This window comes from Cibotium barometz, chromosome 35 (genome assembly GCF_041138505.1).
Source record: "Cibotium barometz isolate CiBa-2024 chromosome 35, ASM4113850v1, whole genome shotgun sequence".
Classification (NCBI taxonomy): Eukaryota; Viridiplantae; Streptophyta; class Polypodiopsida; order Cyatheales; family Cibotiaceae; genus Cibotium; species Cibotium barometz.
The window spans coordinates 13947105-13965256 of NC_141080.1; the positions used below are offsets into that span (position 1 = coordinate 13947105).

General features: G+C 44.1%; 1 protein-coding gene across 4 annotated transcripts in view; it reads right to left on the minus strand.

Annotated features, from left to right (window-relative positions):
* The window catches only part of LOC147618180 (small RNA 2'-O-methyltransferase-like), a 45109-nt gene extending 27342 nt beyond the window's left edge, over positions 1 to 17767 (minus strand). For 2 of the 4 annotated variants that reach the window (XR_015262064.1, XM_086774595.1), the window contains exons 1-3: positions 17170 to 17767; positions 16461 to 16893; positions 16138 to 16242 (exon numbers count right to left, since the gene is read on the minus strand). Coding sequence is in view for 2 of the 4 variants with exons in the window: in XM_086774595.1 (XP_086630721.1) it covers positions 16138 to 16242; positions 16461 to 16727 (372 nt within the window). In the remaining 2 variants the exon portion in view is untranslated. The remainder of the gene's footprint in view (positions 1 to 16137; positions 16243 to 16460; positions 16894 to 17169) is intronic. The other 2 variants (XR_015262065.1, XM_086774596.1) reach the window with 1 other exon arrangement.
* Between the last annotated feature and the right edge of the window lie 385 nt (positions 17768 to 18152).

Here is an 18152-nt window from a genome sequence, read left to right on the forward strand (position 1 = left end):
AGTTTGGTACAGGCGTGGCTTGAAGTTCATACGACCGTGGCTTCGGATTGGTACAGCTATGGCATATGGGATATAGAACGGTACGGCTGTGGCTTCTAGTTGGTATGGCCGTGGCTTCGGATTGGTATGGCCGTGGCTTCTGGTTGGTATGACCATGGCTTCGAATTGGTACGATAGTGACATATGGGATATAGAATGGTACGGCCGTGGCTTCTGGTTGGTACAACCGTGACATATGGGATATAGAATGGTACAACCGTGGCTGCTTCTTTTTTTGGCACCTTGCTAATAGGTTTTGTACCTCAGGCTATGTAGCTCGCACCCCATTGCGGGTTTTGTACTGACTCTGTTACCTAGTTTGCCAAAGTGAAAAGATGGTTCCAATTGGGTGAAGGCATGGTTGGTATATCCCTTGGGAGTTCATAGGATTTCAATGAGGGAGCAACTGAGGGTGGAGAGGCGAAGGGTTGAGTTCAAGGAGCCAGATAGAAGCCGCCAAAGTAGGAAGCTCTAGAATATGTGAGGATATCTCAACAAAATCATCCACCTGCTCTGTAGAAGAACCTTTATCCTCCTCTAAAAGAGAGGAGAGAAAATCTGCAATAATAGCATCAGCATGAAACAGCACAAGGTAAGGAAGATACTTATCCAAAGGGATTAGAGGAACTGATCAGGTCTCTGTCAGAAACTCCTATAAATAATCCTCTAGAACACTGACTTCTGAATCAGAAGTCTCATGTGTGACCACCAAGATGGACTCATCCTGCTCCGGTGAAGATGAAAGAACAGGGGGATCATAGACAGCAAGAAAAGCCATCTTAGCATGAGACTTCGTACTCTCCTTTGTCGTTGGTGAAGTATTTGAGCCACCTATTGTGGGTGAAGTGTCTAAGCCATCAAAGGAGAACTCTTATTTTGCTTTAGCTTTGGCTTTAGCTTTGCGGGAAGCAGCCTGTCGAGCAAAACATCTGGCCTCTGAATGACCAAGTCGGCCACAAAACTCACAAGATTCCTTCATCCTGGAACCCTTGATGCTCTTAGAATTGTCAGAATCGTCGTCGTCAGAAAATGACTTTGTGGTGACTTTCTACTTCTTGTTGTTGGAGTTCCCTTTTCCGCCTTTGCCTTTGCCCTTGTCAGAGGCAACAAAAGCAAACTCCGCCTTCCCTTTTCAAGCAAAGCATGCACTTGTCATGGAGATAACTCACGACTTCCTCAAAAGGGGAGAGAGGATCACGGAAATAAATATTATCCCTAAAAGAGTCAAAGGAAGCAGGTAACTTACCAAGAAGTTTATGGATGGGATTGTTGATGATGCTCCCGTACTCCTCAAGTTGCAGCTTGATTCGGGAGAACTCTCCAATCTTCTCAATCAAGTTATCTGACTCAGTGATGGTAAGCTTCTCTAGATCTGACTCTAATTTGGCAATCTTCACTATAAGACGAGCCTAAGCATCCAATATGCTTCGCAAAGCAAGGTCCACCAAGTGAGGTGTGGAGATAGCCATCCACACACCGGCTCCTTCCAGCAACAACTGAGTGTAGAAAGACCAAGTATGATAGTTGGTTGCTGTAAGCTTCATGGAGTCACTAACTTGGGGAGGATTGTAGGATGGTATGTGGTAGGGGTGGGACCAAGACCTGGATGAGAGAAACTCAGAGAGTAAAGATTGGGAATAGGAACCACCTGTGGAGCGGCAGGAGCGGGGATCCAGGTTGTGATGGAGCCGGAGAAGAGATAGGAGAAGGAATGGCTGTCGAGAAGGTGTCTCCTAAAGCCATGTCTGCTGAAAAAAAAAGTACCTCCTCTCAAGCTGTACACAGCAAGAGAAAGAAGAAAGAAAGGGAAGGGAGGGTGGGAATCTGAAAATAGAAGAAGCAGACTATCTCAGAGTTTTTAACCTTAGCACCTATGAAGAGGGTTTCAGCTAATAACAGTAAAAATGCAGAAAACGCAGCCTATAGTAGCAAGAAATTGCAGCACTTGAGGCAATCCAACAGCTCCACTGTAAAATGCAGGTTACTGATGAAGAAACGCAGCAGTAAACAGCTCCTATATGGTGTAAACAGTCAACAGCAGCATGGGAAAAGAAACGCACATCCCTGTAGATGTTTCCCACTCTGATACCATGAAAGAATGGGTACTATATGCTGAGATACCCACTCAGAAATGCTGCAAGAACTGTACAACACTGTATATGGACAGCAAGCATAAAGGAGAAAAGAAGATCACTGCTAAATATCACCAGAAAAGGTACTACATCATGTGGGGCAGCATGAGGGAGGTCCCGTAGATGCTGCCTAATCACTGCAAAAGCTACAAATGAGATAATAATGATGCTAAGCCTAGCCACCTTTATATAGGTGGGAGAGGAGCTAGTCGGCCAGTAGCAAATCATAGGATTGGCCAACACTACAAAAAATCTGAAATAATGTCTAAAAATAGGCCAAAAAAAAAAATATGTAGTGCCTAGATGCATATGTAGGGCTTCATATGGAGCCAAATGTGCATGGGAAAGTCCATCTGGGGTGAAATAATTTCCAACACCAACACCTCCTCTTGAACGCCAGATGGGTGGACCAACTCCGGCACGCTGCAAAAAATCCTCCAAAGAGTCTGAAGGAACAACCTCCTCATAAACGGCACAAAGCTCGCGAAGATATGGTACATCTGAATACCAAGAAGGTCTCCAGAAGAAGCCACGAGAAGATCTCGAAGATGAAACACCACGATCAATCTGGAGAGAGATGCCCTCAAGAGATGGAACCATAGATGGCTCCAAAAAATGTGGTACCTCCTCTGCATCTGCAACAAGTATCGGGACCAAAGTAGAATCCTTCTCTGAAGAAGAAGAAACTGAAACAACTACTAGAACAAACTGATCATCAGTGATAGCTGATTTTGTCAGGTTCGAAGTAGGAACAAGCTCCAAGATAGTGGAAGATGCCTCCTTTGAAACATAAGAAGGAGAAGCAATTGCCAGGAGAGAAGCCGCCAAAGTAGGAAGCTCCAAAATATGTGAGGATATCTCAACAAAATCATCCACCTGCTCTGTAGAAGAACCTTTATCCTCCTTTGAAAGAGAGGAGAGAAAATCTGCAATAATAGCATCAGCATGAAACAACACAAGGGAAGGAAGATACTCATCCAAAGGGATTAGAGGAACTGATAAGGTCTCTGTCAGAAACTCCTATAAATAATCCTCTAGGGCACTGACTTCTGTGTGACCACTAGGATGGACTCATCCTGCTCCGGTGAAGATGAAAGAACAGGGGGGTCATTGTCATGTGCACAGTGTGTATCTACCGTGTGCTACACGCATGCAAGACTAGTTTCGAGGCTTGGGGAAGCTTGGAATTAGGCAGGCTGATTGACGAGCTGAGTTAGGGAAATACTAACGGGCGGGCACCCAAGTATGGACGGGCGGGTGCCCAAGTGTGGACGCCCGATGACCGGCCAAGAGCCTATAAAAGGGTGGCCAAGGTTAGTTATTGGGATATAGAGAGTCTCGCGAGTTGTGAGAGCTCTATGGTCTTGGAGCCTGGATCTAGTGCAGACGTGCACCTGCTTTGTGCAGCCGAGGCCGACAGCAGTCGTTTTTTCAAAAAAATCCAAAAATTTTCAAGTTGGCTCAAACTTTGCCAGAACCCATTTTGAACCCCCTCGAACACATTAGGCCAAAAAAAATAGCGTATTTTCCAAGATCGAAAATCGCCTAAAATTTACCAGTTTCCCATACTGACTCACTATGGGAAAATGGTTCCGGGACCGAAATTTCGACGATAAGTGTTTTCTAACTCCTCTCAAAAAGTTAGATAACCTCCCAATTTTTTGCGACAGAAAATGAAAAATTTCCAGACTTATCCGGTGCGGTGGCGGTCTTTATGGTGCGGTGTGTGGGTCTCTCCGCGCGGTGCGCTGTTCACGCACAGCCGCCTTCTTTTATTATTATTATTTTTTTCCTTTTTTGAAGTGCGTGTGCAGTGAACTCGAGGCCTGCGAGGGCAGCTTCGTGGCGGTATGGAACATCGCAAGGAGGAGATTGGTCAGTACGTCAACCTAGTTAGCTCAGCTCGTGGTTCGGTGGGGACAGCCAAGACTGTGGGCTTGCCCACGGCTCTCATGGTTGGGAGGTGAGTCAGGCCCTTGTTGTTTGTTTGTTCGTTTGTTTGCAGGATTCGAGTTTCGAACCAAGATCGATCACGAGGGGATCCGTGGGGTTTTGACAGTGGTATCAGAGCATACCTCGTGAACGAACAAGTCGGTAGGTAGAGAAGAAGAGGTCGAAGAAAGGTATGTGTTAAAAGCTTGCTGTTTTTTCTGTGCATACTGCAGATTTCAGATTCAGTATGTGTTTTTTCTTCATCAAAGACACCCATGTTGATGGGAGGTGGTAGTCTACGTAGGGTTGATTGCTTTGCAAAGAAGAGGCATGTTTGTTGTGCATACGCATAAACTGCAAGGAGAGAAACAGAAAAAAAAAAGCATCTTGCTTTTCGTTGAACAAACGAGCGAGAGAGCACGTGTGAGAAGGAGATGTTGACGGCTTTGTACGCTGGCACGTTTGCAGGCGGTGGCTACTGGCGGGCTGAAGGCACCCAAGGCTAGGCATGGCGGGTGCCGAGGCCACGTGGCCTTGTGGCCAGGCTAGCACAGCCAGCCCAGGCGACGCCTAGGCCAAGCGGGCTAGTGCCCAGGCCAAGCCGGCGCCCAGGCCAGGCAAGGCGGGCTGATGCCCATGCCACACACAGCAAGCCGGCACCCAGGCCACGCACAGCAGGCCGACGCCGCCCACGCCACGCACACTCAGGCTAGCGCTGGCAGATCCGACACTTCAGGTGGCCATGGTGACGTCTGCAGACAGCCAACCGACGGCGGCCAATCCAGGAGGGAAGCAAAAAAAAAAACAAGGAAAGCACTCGTTTATTTTTGGGCTTTCGTTTTTTTTTAGTTTAAATTCCTCTCCAAGGTTTAAAAGTGTTTTTTTTAAGATCTTAGAATATATATATCCATATATATATATATATATATATATATATATATATATATATATATATATATATATATATATATATATATATATATACACACACACACAGACAATCCATAGCTAGAGACCCTTGTTTAAGTGGGGGTGTTGGAACTCTATATATGGCTCACTCTCCCTAACTTGGTCTCACCTATATATATGTATCTTGTCCTCAATATGAATCAGTCTTTGGGAGCGTACATGATGTGTCTCTTGTCTCGTCTCTTTCTCTCTACATTTCAACATGGTATCAGAGCATCTATAAGGAAAGCATCTATGTCTTCTTGTTAAATTCATGATTATAATTTGATGTCTTACAAGATTGTTCTTTGATTATGTGTTGTCTACATGATTTTATAGCTTAACGTGTTGTAATTAGAGTTGTTTCTTAATCGCGTCCTTAAAACCAAAACCAGGTGCAGGTGCGTAGATTGTATTGTGCTGGTGAATCCTATCAAAAAAGTTTGTCAAACGGATTTGTGAGTCAAAAGTTATGACAGTTCAGGCAAACTGCATCTGTAACAGCAAAACAGGTTCTTTGAATAAGCAAACATATATATATATATATATATATGAAAAAAAAACACAAAAGCAAAGAAAAAGCCAAGCATAGCTTTTGGGGGCTTTTAGTTTTTTTGGGAAACCTTTATAAACCCCCGCAAGTGGGCTTCTTGCCACACATCTCTCAAGTTTTCAAGCTCTCAAGCTCTTAGGTTCGCTCGCACTTTTATTGTGCAAAGATCGAATTTTCTCTCCACGTACCCTCTTCACGATGTCGACCCAAGAATCAGAGTTGGAGCCCCTCGTGGAACACGAAGGCTTGCCGACTACGGAAGGTATCGATGCCGATCTTTTTGACGATTTTGTGTCCAAATCAGATTTCCAAGAGTTCAAAGTAGCTCTCGAAGCTTCTTCGACGGAACGTCAAGCACAAATCGCAACCCAGATGCAAGCTTTGCAGAACTCCATTGCTCTATTGACCACTACCCTCTCTACTTTCTCGGGAATGGATACCTTGGCCTCTGCTTTAGGCCCCAACATTACTCCGGAACCGTTCGGGGGCGAGCAAAAGCAGCGCACCAAGGAGATCGTGGACACTTGGCTACGTAAGTGGCAAGTTCACTTTTAGTTTTATCCATATGATGATGGAAAGAAGATACAGTTAGCAGCAGGTTTCCTGTCCGGCAAAGCTTTGCTTTGGTGGAAGGAACTCAACCCTAAGCCAACGACTTGGGCACAATTCGAAGACGTTTTCAAGAAAGAATTCCTCAAGAAAGAGGATGATTACGATGTTGTTGCCCGGTTTTCAACTTTGACCATGACCTCGCAGCACCTCACTTATGAGGTCTACCTCCAGAAGTTTCGTGACTTGCAGATGAAAGCTACAAAGATGGATCCCACTACTCTTTTGGGGTTTTTCGTAGCTGGTTTACCAGACTCGTACCGATTACTTGTTAAAAATAACAAATGTTAAACATTGGACGAGGCCATTCATTCAGCTCCTATCTATGATGATACGATGGTCTCTTCCAAGTCGAAACCCGTTACCGAGCAGGGAAACAAGCATAAACGAAAGTTCTCCGCACCTATGGCTAACACGACTGAAGGCAAGTCTTCGAACCAACCTTCGAAGAATTCCAGTTCGACACCAGCAAAGAAGAAACGACTCCTTTATTGTAACACGCGGAAGCTCTGGGGAGTCTTCTTTCAGCCCTAAACACTCTTGGAAACCATCTGATGCAAAACGCAGATATAGAGAGAGAGTAGAGAGAGAGAGAGAGAGATGTGCTGGAAATTCAGTATATTCATATGGTACAAAAAGGTACCCTAATCTACAGCCATAGGCTGTCTTACATAATCTGTCCTAGAACTTGATCCACTCCCTAGTGGAATGAATGGTCATAACATGAGCTCTTGTGCCTATTTATAGGTCTTTGGGAGCATAGAAGAGCTGGCCGACCAGCAGTCGGCTAGCCGACTGGACTCTTCTCCATAATCCTCTCTTGCCCTTGCAGCCGCCTGGTGCTCTTACCATGTTCTGATGCGTTTCAGCCGCCCTGCTCTCTGGTACAGCCGACAACATCCTCCTCTTGTTCTCCAAGCCTTGCTCCACACTGGCCTCTGCACCTTGGGCTCCATGTCCTAGTTCTAATGGTCCTTTTCTGGCTGCCTTTTCTGGACTAGCTGAGGAATCTTGTCCATGGGCATATGTGCACATGACAATTGTTTTGTCTGCGAAGAAAAAGGACACATGCGTAATGAGTGCCCGAAGCAAAAGGGTATCAAGACAAACGCAGGACCCAAGTCAAAGGCAGCTAACCAATTGTCTTTGACAGGTACGTCAATTACTGTACTTTCTCGCCCTAGTACTTGTTCTGATTGTCTGTTCAATTCTAAAGTATTTGGCTTGCATGATCTTCTCCGAATTTATGGAGAAGTGAATGGCCATAAGATTCACATTCTTTTAGACCCTGGCAGTTCGCATAATTTTGTTAACTACAAACTTGTGCAGAAATTGAGTCTTGATACGACACTCAACGACCATACCTATGAGGTACGCCTACCTGCGGGAAGGCACGTTTGGGATCGCAAGGTGGAGATGCTTCCAATCCAGATTCAGGACTACAAAGATACTCTGGAATACTATGTTATGCATCTGGAAAATGTAGACTTGTTATTAGGGATTGAGTGGTTTAAGACTCTTGATGTCCAGATAGATTGGTCTAGTCATATTTTTTCTTTTCAGCATAGGGACACCAAGTATAGTATTTTAGGTGATTGTATCCATCCCTCTCAGGGATCTCTTGTAAATACAATTGATTTTGAAAATATAATGGATTCTTCTTTGTATACCGCTTTCCATTGTGTATTGATTCCACTTTCTTTTCTAATCCCTTCCATGGATGTAAATGAATTGAGTGTGTTTGAAAGCAAAGAATTACAGAAGATACTTGATTCGTTTCAAGATGTATTTCCTAAGGAACTGCCATCGGGTTTACCACCTAAACGGGCAGTAGATCATCGTATTGACTTATCCCTGGTGCTCGTCCTGTCAGTATTCCACCTTATAGGATGAGCCAAGCTGAGGAAGATGAGTTGGCTAAACAACTCGAAGATTATTTGAGGATGGGCCAGATCCGTCCAAGTAAATCACCTTGGGGTGCACCTGTGTTGCTTAGGGGAAAGAAGGACAATACTTAGAGAATGTGTATAGATTACAAGAGATTGAACAAGCTGACCATTAAGAACCGTTATCCTCTCCCTAGATCAGATGACCTGATTGATCGATTAGCAGGAGCGAAATATTTCACGAAGATAGATTCACGTACTGGCTATCACCAGATACGTATTCATGAAAGGCATGTCGAAAGAACCACCTTTCGTACTAGGTATGGCCATTACGAGGTTCTCGTATTACCTTTTGGGTTAACCAATGCTCCAGCCACTTTCCAGCAACTGATGAACGATTCTTTTCGTGAACATTTGGGGAAATTTGTGATGGTGTTCCGGGATGATATTTTGATTTATAGTTGTACTCTTGAGGATCATGTCAGACACCTCACGATTGTCTTATCTATTTTAAGACAGAATCGACTATATGCTAAGTTAAGTAAATGTGAGTTCTTTATGACCGACATCATTTACTTGGGACACAAGATCACTAGAGATGGATTGATCATTGACTATGACCGAGTTCAGAAGGTTTTAGACTGGCCTATACCACGAACAGTGAAACAACTTCGTTCTTTTCTCGGTTTTGTAGTTTTTCTTCAGAAATCTGTACGGGAGTACTCTCAGCTCACACTACCGATGACCGACTTATTGAAAGGTCGTGGACGTAAGTCAAATCAGCCTATCACTTGGAATAACGATTTGGATATGGCCTTCAGACTTTTGAAAGATAAAGTCAAGGAAGCACCTATCTTAGCATTGCCTGATCCTAGTCGGCCTTATGTTCTTGAAACTGATGCCAGTGACTATGCTATCGGGGCTGCTTTATTTCAAGATGGTAGACCGGTTGCTTTTGAAAGTAAAAACCTAGACGACACTCAATCTCGTTGGCCAACCCTTGAGAAGGAGCTTTATGCTGTGATTCATGCTCTCAAGGTTTGGAGACATTATTTATATGGCTCCAAGTTTGTGGTATTGACTGATCATCAGTCAATCAAGTATGTGTGTGATGCGAATGATTTGAGAGGAAGGAAAGCTCGTTGGGCAGAGTTAATGCAAGATTTTGATTTTGAGATCCGTTATCGGAAAGGGTCCATGAATAGTATTGTAGATGCGCTTAGTCGGATTAGAGAGGTGAATACTTTGTCGTTCACCGCGATTTCTACTGACTTATTTCAGTCATTGGGAGGGCTTTGCAGGACTAATAGTTATTTTGGTCCATTTTGGCAGAAGATCCAGGACGGGAGCTCATTGATTGACCAAGACTCGATGACTAAGCAATCTACCATTCAGGCTGCAGGAGGCCAGTGGATGATTCGGAATGGTTTACTATTTCGTAATGACAAAATTTGTGTACCACAGATCCCGGACATTAGGTCCAAGATTCTTAAGGAGTGTCACGACGCTCCTTCTGCTGGCACCCTGGGGTACACAGGACGCTATCATTAGTGAAACACACTTTTTATTGGCCGAAGATGAAAGGGTATGTAGAAAATTATGTTCTCAAGTGTCAGATTTGTCAGGCAAATAAAGCTGAACGCTTTAGACAGGCTGGGTTGTTGCATCCTTTGCAAATCCCAGGTAATAAATGGAAAAGTATTTCAATGGATTTTATTACCGGATTGCCAAGAACACATCAAGGCCACGATTCTATTTGGGTTGTGGTAGATTGCTTGACAAAGATGGCTAGATTTTTACCGACCCGGAAGACTATTACAGCTACGCAATTAGCACGGCAGTTTATCGAGCAATTGTTTAGACTATACGGGTTACCGCCATCATAGTCAGTGATAGGGACTCTAAGTTTACGAGTGATTTTTGGAAACTTGTATTTGAGAAGTTGGAAACAACTTTGAATTTGAGTTCCTCTGATCATCCTTAATCTGATGGCCAGACTGAAAGAGTGAATCAGATTTTGGAGGATATGCTTCGAGCATATGTATCCTAGACAGAATTCATGGGAGGATTATCTTCCTATGTTAGAATTTGCATATAATAGTACTAAGCATACGAGTTCAGGGTTTAGTCCTTTCATGCTTATGTATGGTTTTCAACCTAGGTCACCTGTTACAGTAGGATTCTCAGGACTTCAGCATGATGCAGCATGTAATTTTTTGCAAGATATGCAAGAAATGTTACAAGTTGCAAAGGAATCTATTAGAAGTGCTCAAGACCGAGACAGGTTTTATTCTAATAGACATCGTTCACCCAGAGAGTTCTCTGAAGGAACGATGGTGTATTTACGAGTTCCGAAAGATTCCGAGACTTTACGGACAGGTCGATCTCCGAAATTATCCCCTAGATACTGTGGACCATTTCGTGTTATACGACGGATTGGTTCAGTTGCATATGAATTGGATTTACCTTCTCATGTGAAAGTTCATCCTGTATTTCATGTCAGTAGACTTAAGGAAGTACTGGGTAGAGCAGATCAGTTAGTTACTCCTCAAGAAATTATAGATGTCGAGGACATGACATTTGTTCCGCACGAACCTGAAAAGATTCTTGGATTTCATGAACGACGATTGCGTAATACGCTTATCACGAAATACAAGATCAAGTGGAAGGATCGTGTTGAGGAGGACGCTACATGGGAGACATTGACTACTCTTCAGAGAGATTACCCTGGCTTTTTAGTGAGCTCAGGAGTGAGCTCTTAGAGGAAGGGGAGTATGTCATGTGCACAGTGTGTATCTACTGTGTGCTACACGCATGCAAGACTAGTTTCGAGGCTTGGGGAAGCTTGGAACTAGGCAGGCAGATTGACGAGCAGGGTTAGGGAAATACTAACGGGCAGGCACCCAAGTATAGACGGGCGGGCGCCCAAGTGTGGACGCCCGATGACCGGCCAAGAGCCTATAAAAGGGTGGCCAAGGTTAGTTATAGGGATATAGAGAGTCTCGCGAGTTGTGAGAGCTCTATGGTCTTGGAGCCTAGATCTAGTGCAGACGTGCACCTGCTTTGTGCAGCCGAGGCCGACAGCAGTCTCGAGGCCCGCGAGGGCAGCTTCGTGGCGGTATGGGACGTCGCGGGGAGGAGATTGGTCGGTACGTCAACCTAGTTAGCTCATCTCGTGGCTCGGTGGGGACAGCCAAGACTGTGGGCTTGCCCACAGCTGTCATGGTTGGGAGGTGAGTCAGGCCTGCACCCCCTTGTTTGTTTGTTTGTTCGTTTGTTTGCAGGATTCGAGTTTCGAACCAAGATCGATCACGAGGGGATCCGTGGGGATTTGACAATCATAGACAGCAATGAAAGCCATCTTAGCATGAGACTTCATACTCTCCTCTGTTGTTGGTGAAGTATTTGAGCCATCTGTCGTGGGTGAAGTGTCTGAGCCATCGGAGGAGAACTCCTATTTTGCTTTAGCTTTGCGGGAAGCAGCCTGTCGGGCAAAACATTTGGCCTCTGAACGACCAAGTCGGCCACAAAACTCACAAGATTCCTTCATCCTGGAACCCTTGATGCTCTTAGAATTGTCAGAATTGTCGTCATCAGAAGATGACTTTGTGGTGACTTTCTGCTTGTTGTTGTTGCAGTTCCCTTTTCCGCCTTTGCCTTTGCCCTTGTCAGAGGCAACAAAAGCAGACTCCAACTTGCCTTTTCCGCAAAGCATGCACTTGTCATGGAGATAACTCACGACTTCCTCAAAAGGGGAGAGAGGATCACGGAAATAAATATTATCCCTGAAAGAGTCAAAGGAAGCAGGTAACTTACCAAGAAGTTTATGGATGGGATTGTTGATGGTGCTCCCGTACTCCTCAAGTTGCAGCTTGATACGATAGAACTCTCCAATCTTCTCAATCAAGTTATCTGACTCAGTGATGGTAAGCTTCTCCAGATTTGACTCTAATTTGGCAATCTTCACTATCGAAACTCTCCCATACCTCCTCTGGATCTTTGTCCACATCTAATGAGCATTACTCTGAGAGGAGACAAATTGTGCCTGTATGGATGGAGTCATGCAATGGATGATGATAAGATGAGCCTGAGCATCCAATATGCTTCGCAAAGCAAGGTCCACCAAGTGAGGTGTGGAGATAGCCATCCACACACCGGCTCCTTCCAGCAACAACTGAGTGTAGAAAGACCAAGTATGATAGTTGGTTGCTGTAAGCTTCATGGAGTCACTAACTTGGGGAGGGTTGTAGGATGGTATGTGGCAGGGGTGGGACCAAGACCTGGATGTGAGAAACTCAGAGAGTAAAGGGAATAGGAACCACCTATGGAGCGACAAGAGCGGGGATCCAGGTTGTGATGGAGCGGGAGAAGAGATAGGAGAAGGAATGGCTGTAGAGAAGGTGTCTCCTAAAGCCATGTCTGCTGAAAAAAAAAGTACCTCCTCTCAAGCTGTGCACAGCAAGAGAAAGAAGAAAGAAAGGAAAGGGAGGGTGGGAATCTGAAAATAGAAGAAGCATACTATCTCAGAGTTCCTAACCTTAGCACCTATGAAGAGGGTTTCAGCTAATAACAGTAAAAATGCAGAAAACTATAGCAGCAAGAAATTGCAGCACTTGAGGCAATCCCGCAGCTCCACTGTAAAATGCAGGTTATTGATGAAGAAACGCAGCAATAAACAGCCCCTATATGGTGTAAACAGTCAACAACAGCATGGGAAAAGAAACGCACGTCCCTGTAGTTGTTTCCCACTCTGATACCATGAAAGAATGGGTACTATATTGTGAGATACCCACTCAGAAATGCTGCAAGAACTGTACAACACTGTATATGGACAGCAAGCATAAAGGAGAAAAGAAGATCACTGCTAAATATCACCAGAGAAGGTAGTACATCATGTGGAGCAGCATGAGGGAGGTCCCGTAGATGCTGCCTATCACTGCAGAAGCTGAAAAATGAGATAATAATGATGCTAAGCCTAGCCACCTTTATATAGGTGGGAGAGGAGCTGGTCGGCCAGTAGCAAATCAGAGGACTGGTCGACAGTGCATCCAATATGCTTCGCAAAGCAAGGTCCACCAAGTGAGGTGTGGTGATAGCCATCCACACACCGGCTCCTTCCAGCAACAACTGTTTGTAGAAAGACCAAGTATGATAGTTGGTTGCTGTAAGCTTCATGGAGTCACTGACTTGGGGAGGGTTGTAGGATGGTATGTGGACAGGGGTGGGACCAAGACCTAGATGAGAGAAACTCAAGAGTAAAGATTGGGAATAGGAACCACCTGTGGAGCGGCAGGAGCGGGGATCCAGGTTGTGATGGAGCGGGAGACGAGATAGGAGAAGGAATGGCTGTAGAGAAGGTGTCTCCTAAAGCCATGTCTGCTGAAAAAAAAAGTACCTCCTCTCAAGCTGTGCACAGCAAGAGAAAGAAGAAAGAAAGGGAAGGGAGGGTGGGAATCTGAAAATAGAAGAAGCAGACTATCTCAGAGTTCCTGTCCTCAACACCTATGAAGAGGGTTTCAGCTAATAACAATAAAAATGCAGAAAACGCAGCCTATAGTAGCAAGAAATTGCAGCACTTGAGGCAACCCCACAGCTCCACTGTAAAATGCACGTTACTGATGAAGAAACGCAGCAGTAAACAGCTCCTATATGGTGTAAACAGTCAACAACAGCATGGGAAAAGAAACGCACGTCCCTGTAGATGTTTCCCACTCTGATACCATGAAAGAATGGGTACTATGCTGAGATACCCACTCAGAAATGCTGCAAGAACTGTACAACACTGTATATGGACAGCAAGAATAAAGGAGAAACGAAGATCACTGCTGAATATCACCAGAGAAGGTAGTACATCATGTGGAGCAGCATGAGGGAGGTCCCGTAGATGCTGCCTATCACTGCAGAAGCTGAAAAATGAGATAATAATGATGCTAAGCCTAGCCACCTTTATATAGGTGGGAGAGGAGCTGGTCGGCCAGTAGCAAATCAGAGGACTGGTCGAGAGTGCAAAAAAATCTGAAATAATGTCTAAAAATAGGCAAAAAAATATGTAGTGCCTAGATGCATATGCAAGGCTTTGTATGGAGCTAGATACAAGCATGTATGTGCATGGGAAAGGCCATCTGGGGATGAAATAATTTCCAACAAGCCTTAGATATATGTATGTAATATATATGTGTGTGTGTTTGTGTGTGTGTGTGTGCGTGTATTTTGACATGAAGAAGAGTCACCAAGAGGTCCCTCACTAAGGTTTCGACCAGCACTTGGAATGGGTATATATTTTGTTTTTTGTGTGGGATCTAACACGCCCTTAGAATGCTGCCCATAGACTCAAACAGAGAAACGCTTTTGCCACTAGCTTCATCACTCACATTTCTGAGCATGCACACATATTTGACCATTCCCATCAGCAAACAAGCCTGGCAGAGCGTCTCTGTGAAGTGTGGGCTGGCCAAGGAGAAACTTCAGCAGGAGTATTGAGCTGAAATCTGTCAAAAGCACTGTACCAAAGTTTTTTTAAAAAAACCAGACAGGGGACCATCCATCTTCTGGGCCACATTTACTTTGTTCTAGATTTCTTGGTTTTCCCTTGGAAGATCTCTATTATCTTTAAGGCTATCCTTTCTCTCACATTACTTTTTAAATATGCCTGAGCCTTGTCCATGCTCGGACTTTTCTTCTGTCAAAGTATCATAAAAAGATCATGAAAGAAATAGACAAGGTCAATTGCTTTTTCTAGAATCTGAGAAGGCTCCTGCCATCCAAGCTCTTTCATACTCATTTTCACTTGCTCTAACACCTCTCAGGTAACCAGCTGGCGATATGCTTCCTTTAGAATAATCCACCGCTTTATAAGCCTTTGGACCAAGCAAAAGACTGGCTTGAGGCACTTGGGTAAATGATTAAAGTGTCAGCCTCTTTAATGTATGGCTGCAACTTTACCATGAGCTTATTCCAGAACTTGATGAAACCAGTGGTAGAAGACTTCCCTCTCAAGAGAGCTAAGAGATCAGTAGCATCCTCGTCTGGTTCAATGCATTTGCACCATACCATTCGTTTCACCATGGGAAACTTCTTGGTCATCATACTACCATTGAACCGCTCTATGAGAGAGAGAGAGAGAGAGAGAGAGAGAGAGAGAGAGAGAGAATGTGTTAGAGAGAGAGTATACTGTGCCAGGAAGGCCTGCTGCATAGTATCTAAGATTCTTGCTAAAGACAACCCTCCTCTTGCTCAGCACTAACCAATTGCCCATTGTACTTCAGGTCTTGGGTCTCCATCATAGCTGTCATTATTCATACATAGACTGAATATGTCAAAGAAAAAGGACAAGAAGGGGTTTGCCTCGGAGGAGGAACAAAAGGAGAGATCCTTAAGAGTGAGGACTTTGCCTCATCAAAGTGAGCTTCTTTGATATAAATTGCACAAAACGCAATTGCATCATGCACCAAAAGATAGATGGAATAAGGCTGTCGGAAACCACTTGCAAAAGCAGACAATGGCGCCAAATATAAGTTCAGGCTGCTTTTGGGCTCCTCTGAGTACTGCATTTCTTGTACCTCCAAAGCAGATGTCGCTGGGCTGCTAGTCTAACCTTCTAAGCTTTCAGGTGATACATGGCATCTCTAGAAAGTGCAGTCCCAATGCTTGCCACTACTCTTCAATGTATCTTTGGTCATCTTTCTTCCAGGATTCATAGAAGGGCACTAGATAACCATGTCACTACATCCCAAAAAATGAGGGCTGCATATAACACTAATAATTGGGACTGATGTATTCTGTTTAACTACTCAATCTGTTACATGATTGACTAAGCTAATACATGGACAGTGAAAACTCTGCTACCGTGACCTTAATCCAATCAAAGCACCAAATGTCATAGCTCACAAGGCAAAATGCATGCTAAACCCATGGCTTTGCCCTACCTGATAAAGATAATTCCTCCACCTTTAGCGGCCAACATAAAGAAGGTGCATGTGTAGAGTCAATGGTTATGTGAGTGCCTAAAACAAAAGTTGCCTGGAAATCCACACAGTACCTTCTCAGAAAATATAGCCTCGATTCGTTCAGTTAAAGCTGCCATTTTCTCTTCAGTGCTCAAAATCTTTGGAGGTGAATCCTCACCAATGAAGGACTTCCCCATCTGCCCAAAAACACGCTTGCATCACTTAGAAACTGCTAGTACACATCCCAGGGGCATGTAGACTGGCAATGAGAAGTTTCGACTGCCAGAGTAAGAGCCTGGGTATGAATTCCCCACCCCCATACTGTGCATGTTGCCTATAACTAAATAAATACACGACTCAAAAAAACACTACTAGACAGATGACAAGCATTGGACAGCATCGATGATTAATATACCTGTTCTAAAGCCTTCTTTGCTGCATCCTGCTCAGCCTCCTTCTTCTTGGGAAAGACATCTGAAACCACCGGCGGGAAATCCGGTAGAAAGAGAGTGCTTCTGTACCCACTTTGCTGCAAAGATAAAGGTTTCACCAAGAATGCTGCCGATACCACCAGCCCATTATCAGCACTCTCTTTGGCAGCTAACACTGGCTTTGTCTCATACTTTGGCTGTTTCTCAGAGTGAGCATAGAGCACATGCAAACTGGCCTTCGGGCTTGACATTGCTTGATATCCAGTCTTGTATAAAACCGCCTATTTCTGTTGGTCCAGCCTCTAGTAGTAGTATTGTTGTTGTCGTTGCTATTTATCTTGCTTTATTTACCTGATGCAGAAAAGGCCACCTTTTTTTTACAGAAAAAAAAAACCTTTTTTTTTGGATACCCAAATCCTGCAATGCAGAGGAAAACAGAAGGCAGGAATCAATGAGAGTGCTTAAGGCGTTAAACAAGGTTTAGAGCTTCAAAATAATGCTCTTTAAACAGCCACATGCAAAAAGCGAAGGCAAAAACCATATTTAAAAAAACAGGCTCTCTTGGACTAATCACTTGAAGCTAAGCGAAGGCAAGAAACCCACAAAAGAAAGGCGAAAATTGGTAGAAAAAAGGGTGGAAAATTTAAACTGAAGAGCCTGCGGAGAAGAAAGGAAGAGGGAGGGGAGGCTTACCTGACTTGAAAGGCAAGCGAGGTGGGGAGCACACTATGTATGTACATATATATGTGCGTGTGTGCGTGTGTGTGTGTGATGGGTTTTGGGCAGAAGCCCAAAGAGCCCACTCGGAACTCAGGAGCAAAAAAGAGAGAAAAAAAGAGAGCCTCAGTCGCACGGGAGGAACCGAAATAATACATGAACTTTATTGCAGCACAATTAATTATAATTTATTAAGTATTATATATTTTACTTTCTGTTGGTGGCAGGTCCTCTGCCAAAAAAGGGAAGTACACAAGGATTTCATCACAGCATTACGTTCGGAGAATATTTGCAGGGTACCACCATAGCCTATGTTTTACTGTGCTCTTGTAAAACTGTTTCACAGCCCGCACACTCTTCACCATAACATTTAACATGACTGCATGGGAATTGACTAGGTACCTACAAAAGGAGAGAAAAAGCAAATTTACACTCAAATCTCAAGAGACCTGAAAAGAGAGAAAGAGAGATCTCGAGAGAGAGCAAAAATATATCAAGCCAAAATGATGACCCATGAGACCAAATACACATAAAGACCATGGAAACCTTAAACCAAATCTATGGTCTCACATACACTTCAAAGAAAGACCTCACCAGAGTCAACTAGTGGAGCTACCGACGAGACCGTGCCAACAAACAATAGCTTGGTTCTGGTTTGTGGAAATCCTTTATATGAGAGAGAGAGAGAGAGAGAGAGAGAGAGATGGAAGGTATGAGCATTGCCATAATGTTGTCTTTCATAATGCAAAAAGGTAAATGGGATCATGGTAGTACATCACAAAGTCAAGCGAGACAAAGAAAGAAAGAAAGTTCTTAATGTCTACAAAAACCCAAAATGACATGTGAGACCAAGATTTCATGATCAACAAATTGACATTTGGGTCTGAAATCATGGATGAGGGCTTTTCTATCACCATTTGCCTTGTTGACATGCTGCCCGACCTTTTGCGAGTTCAATG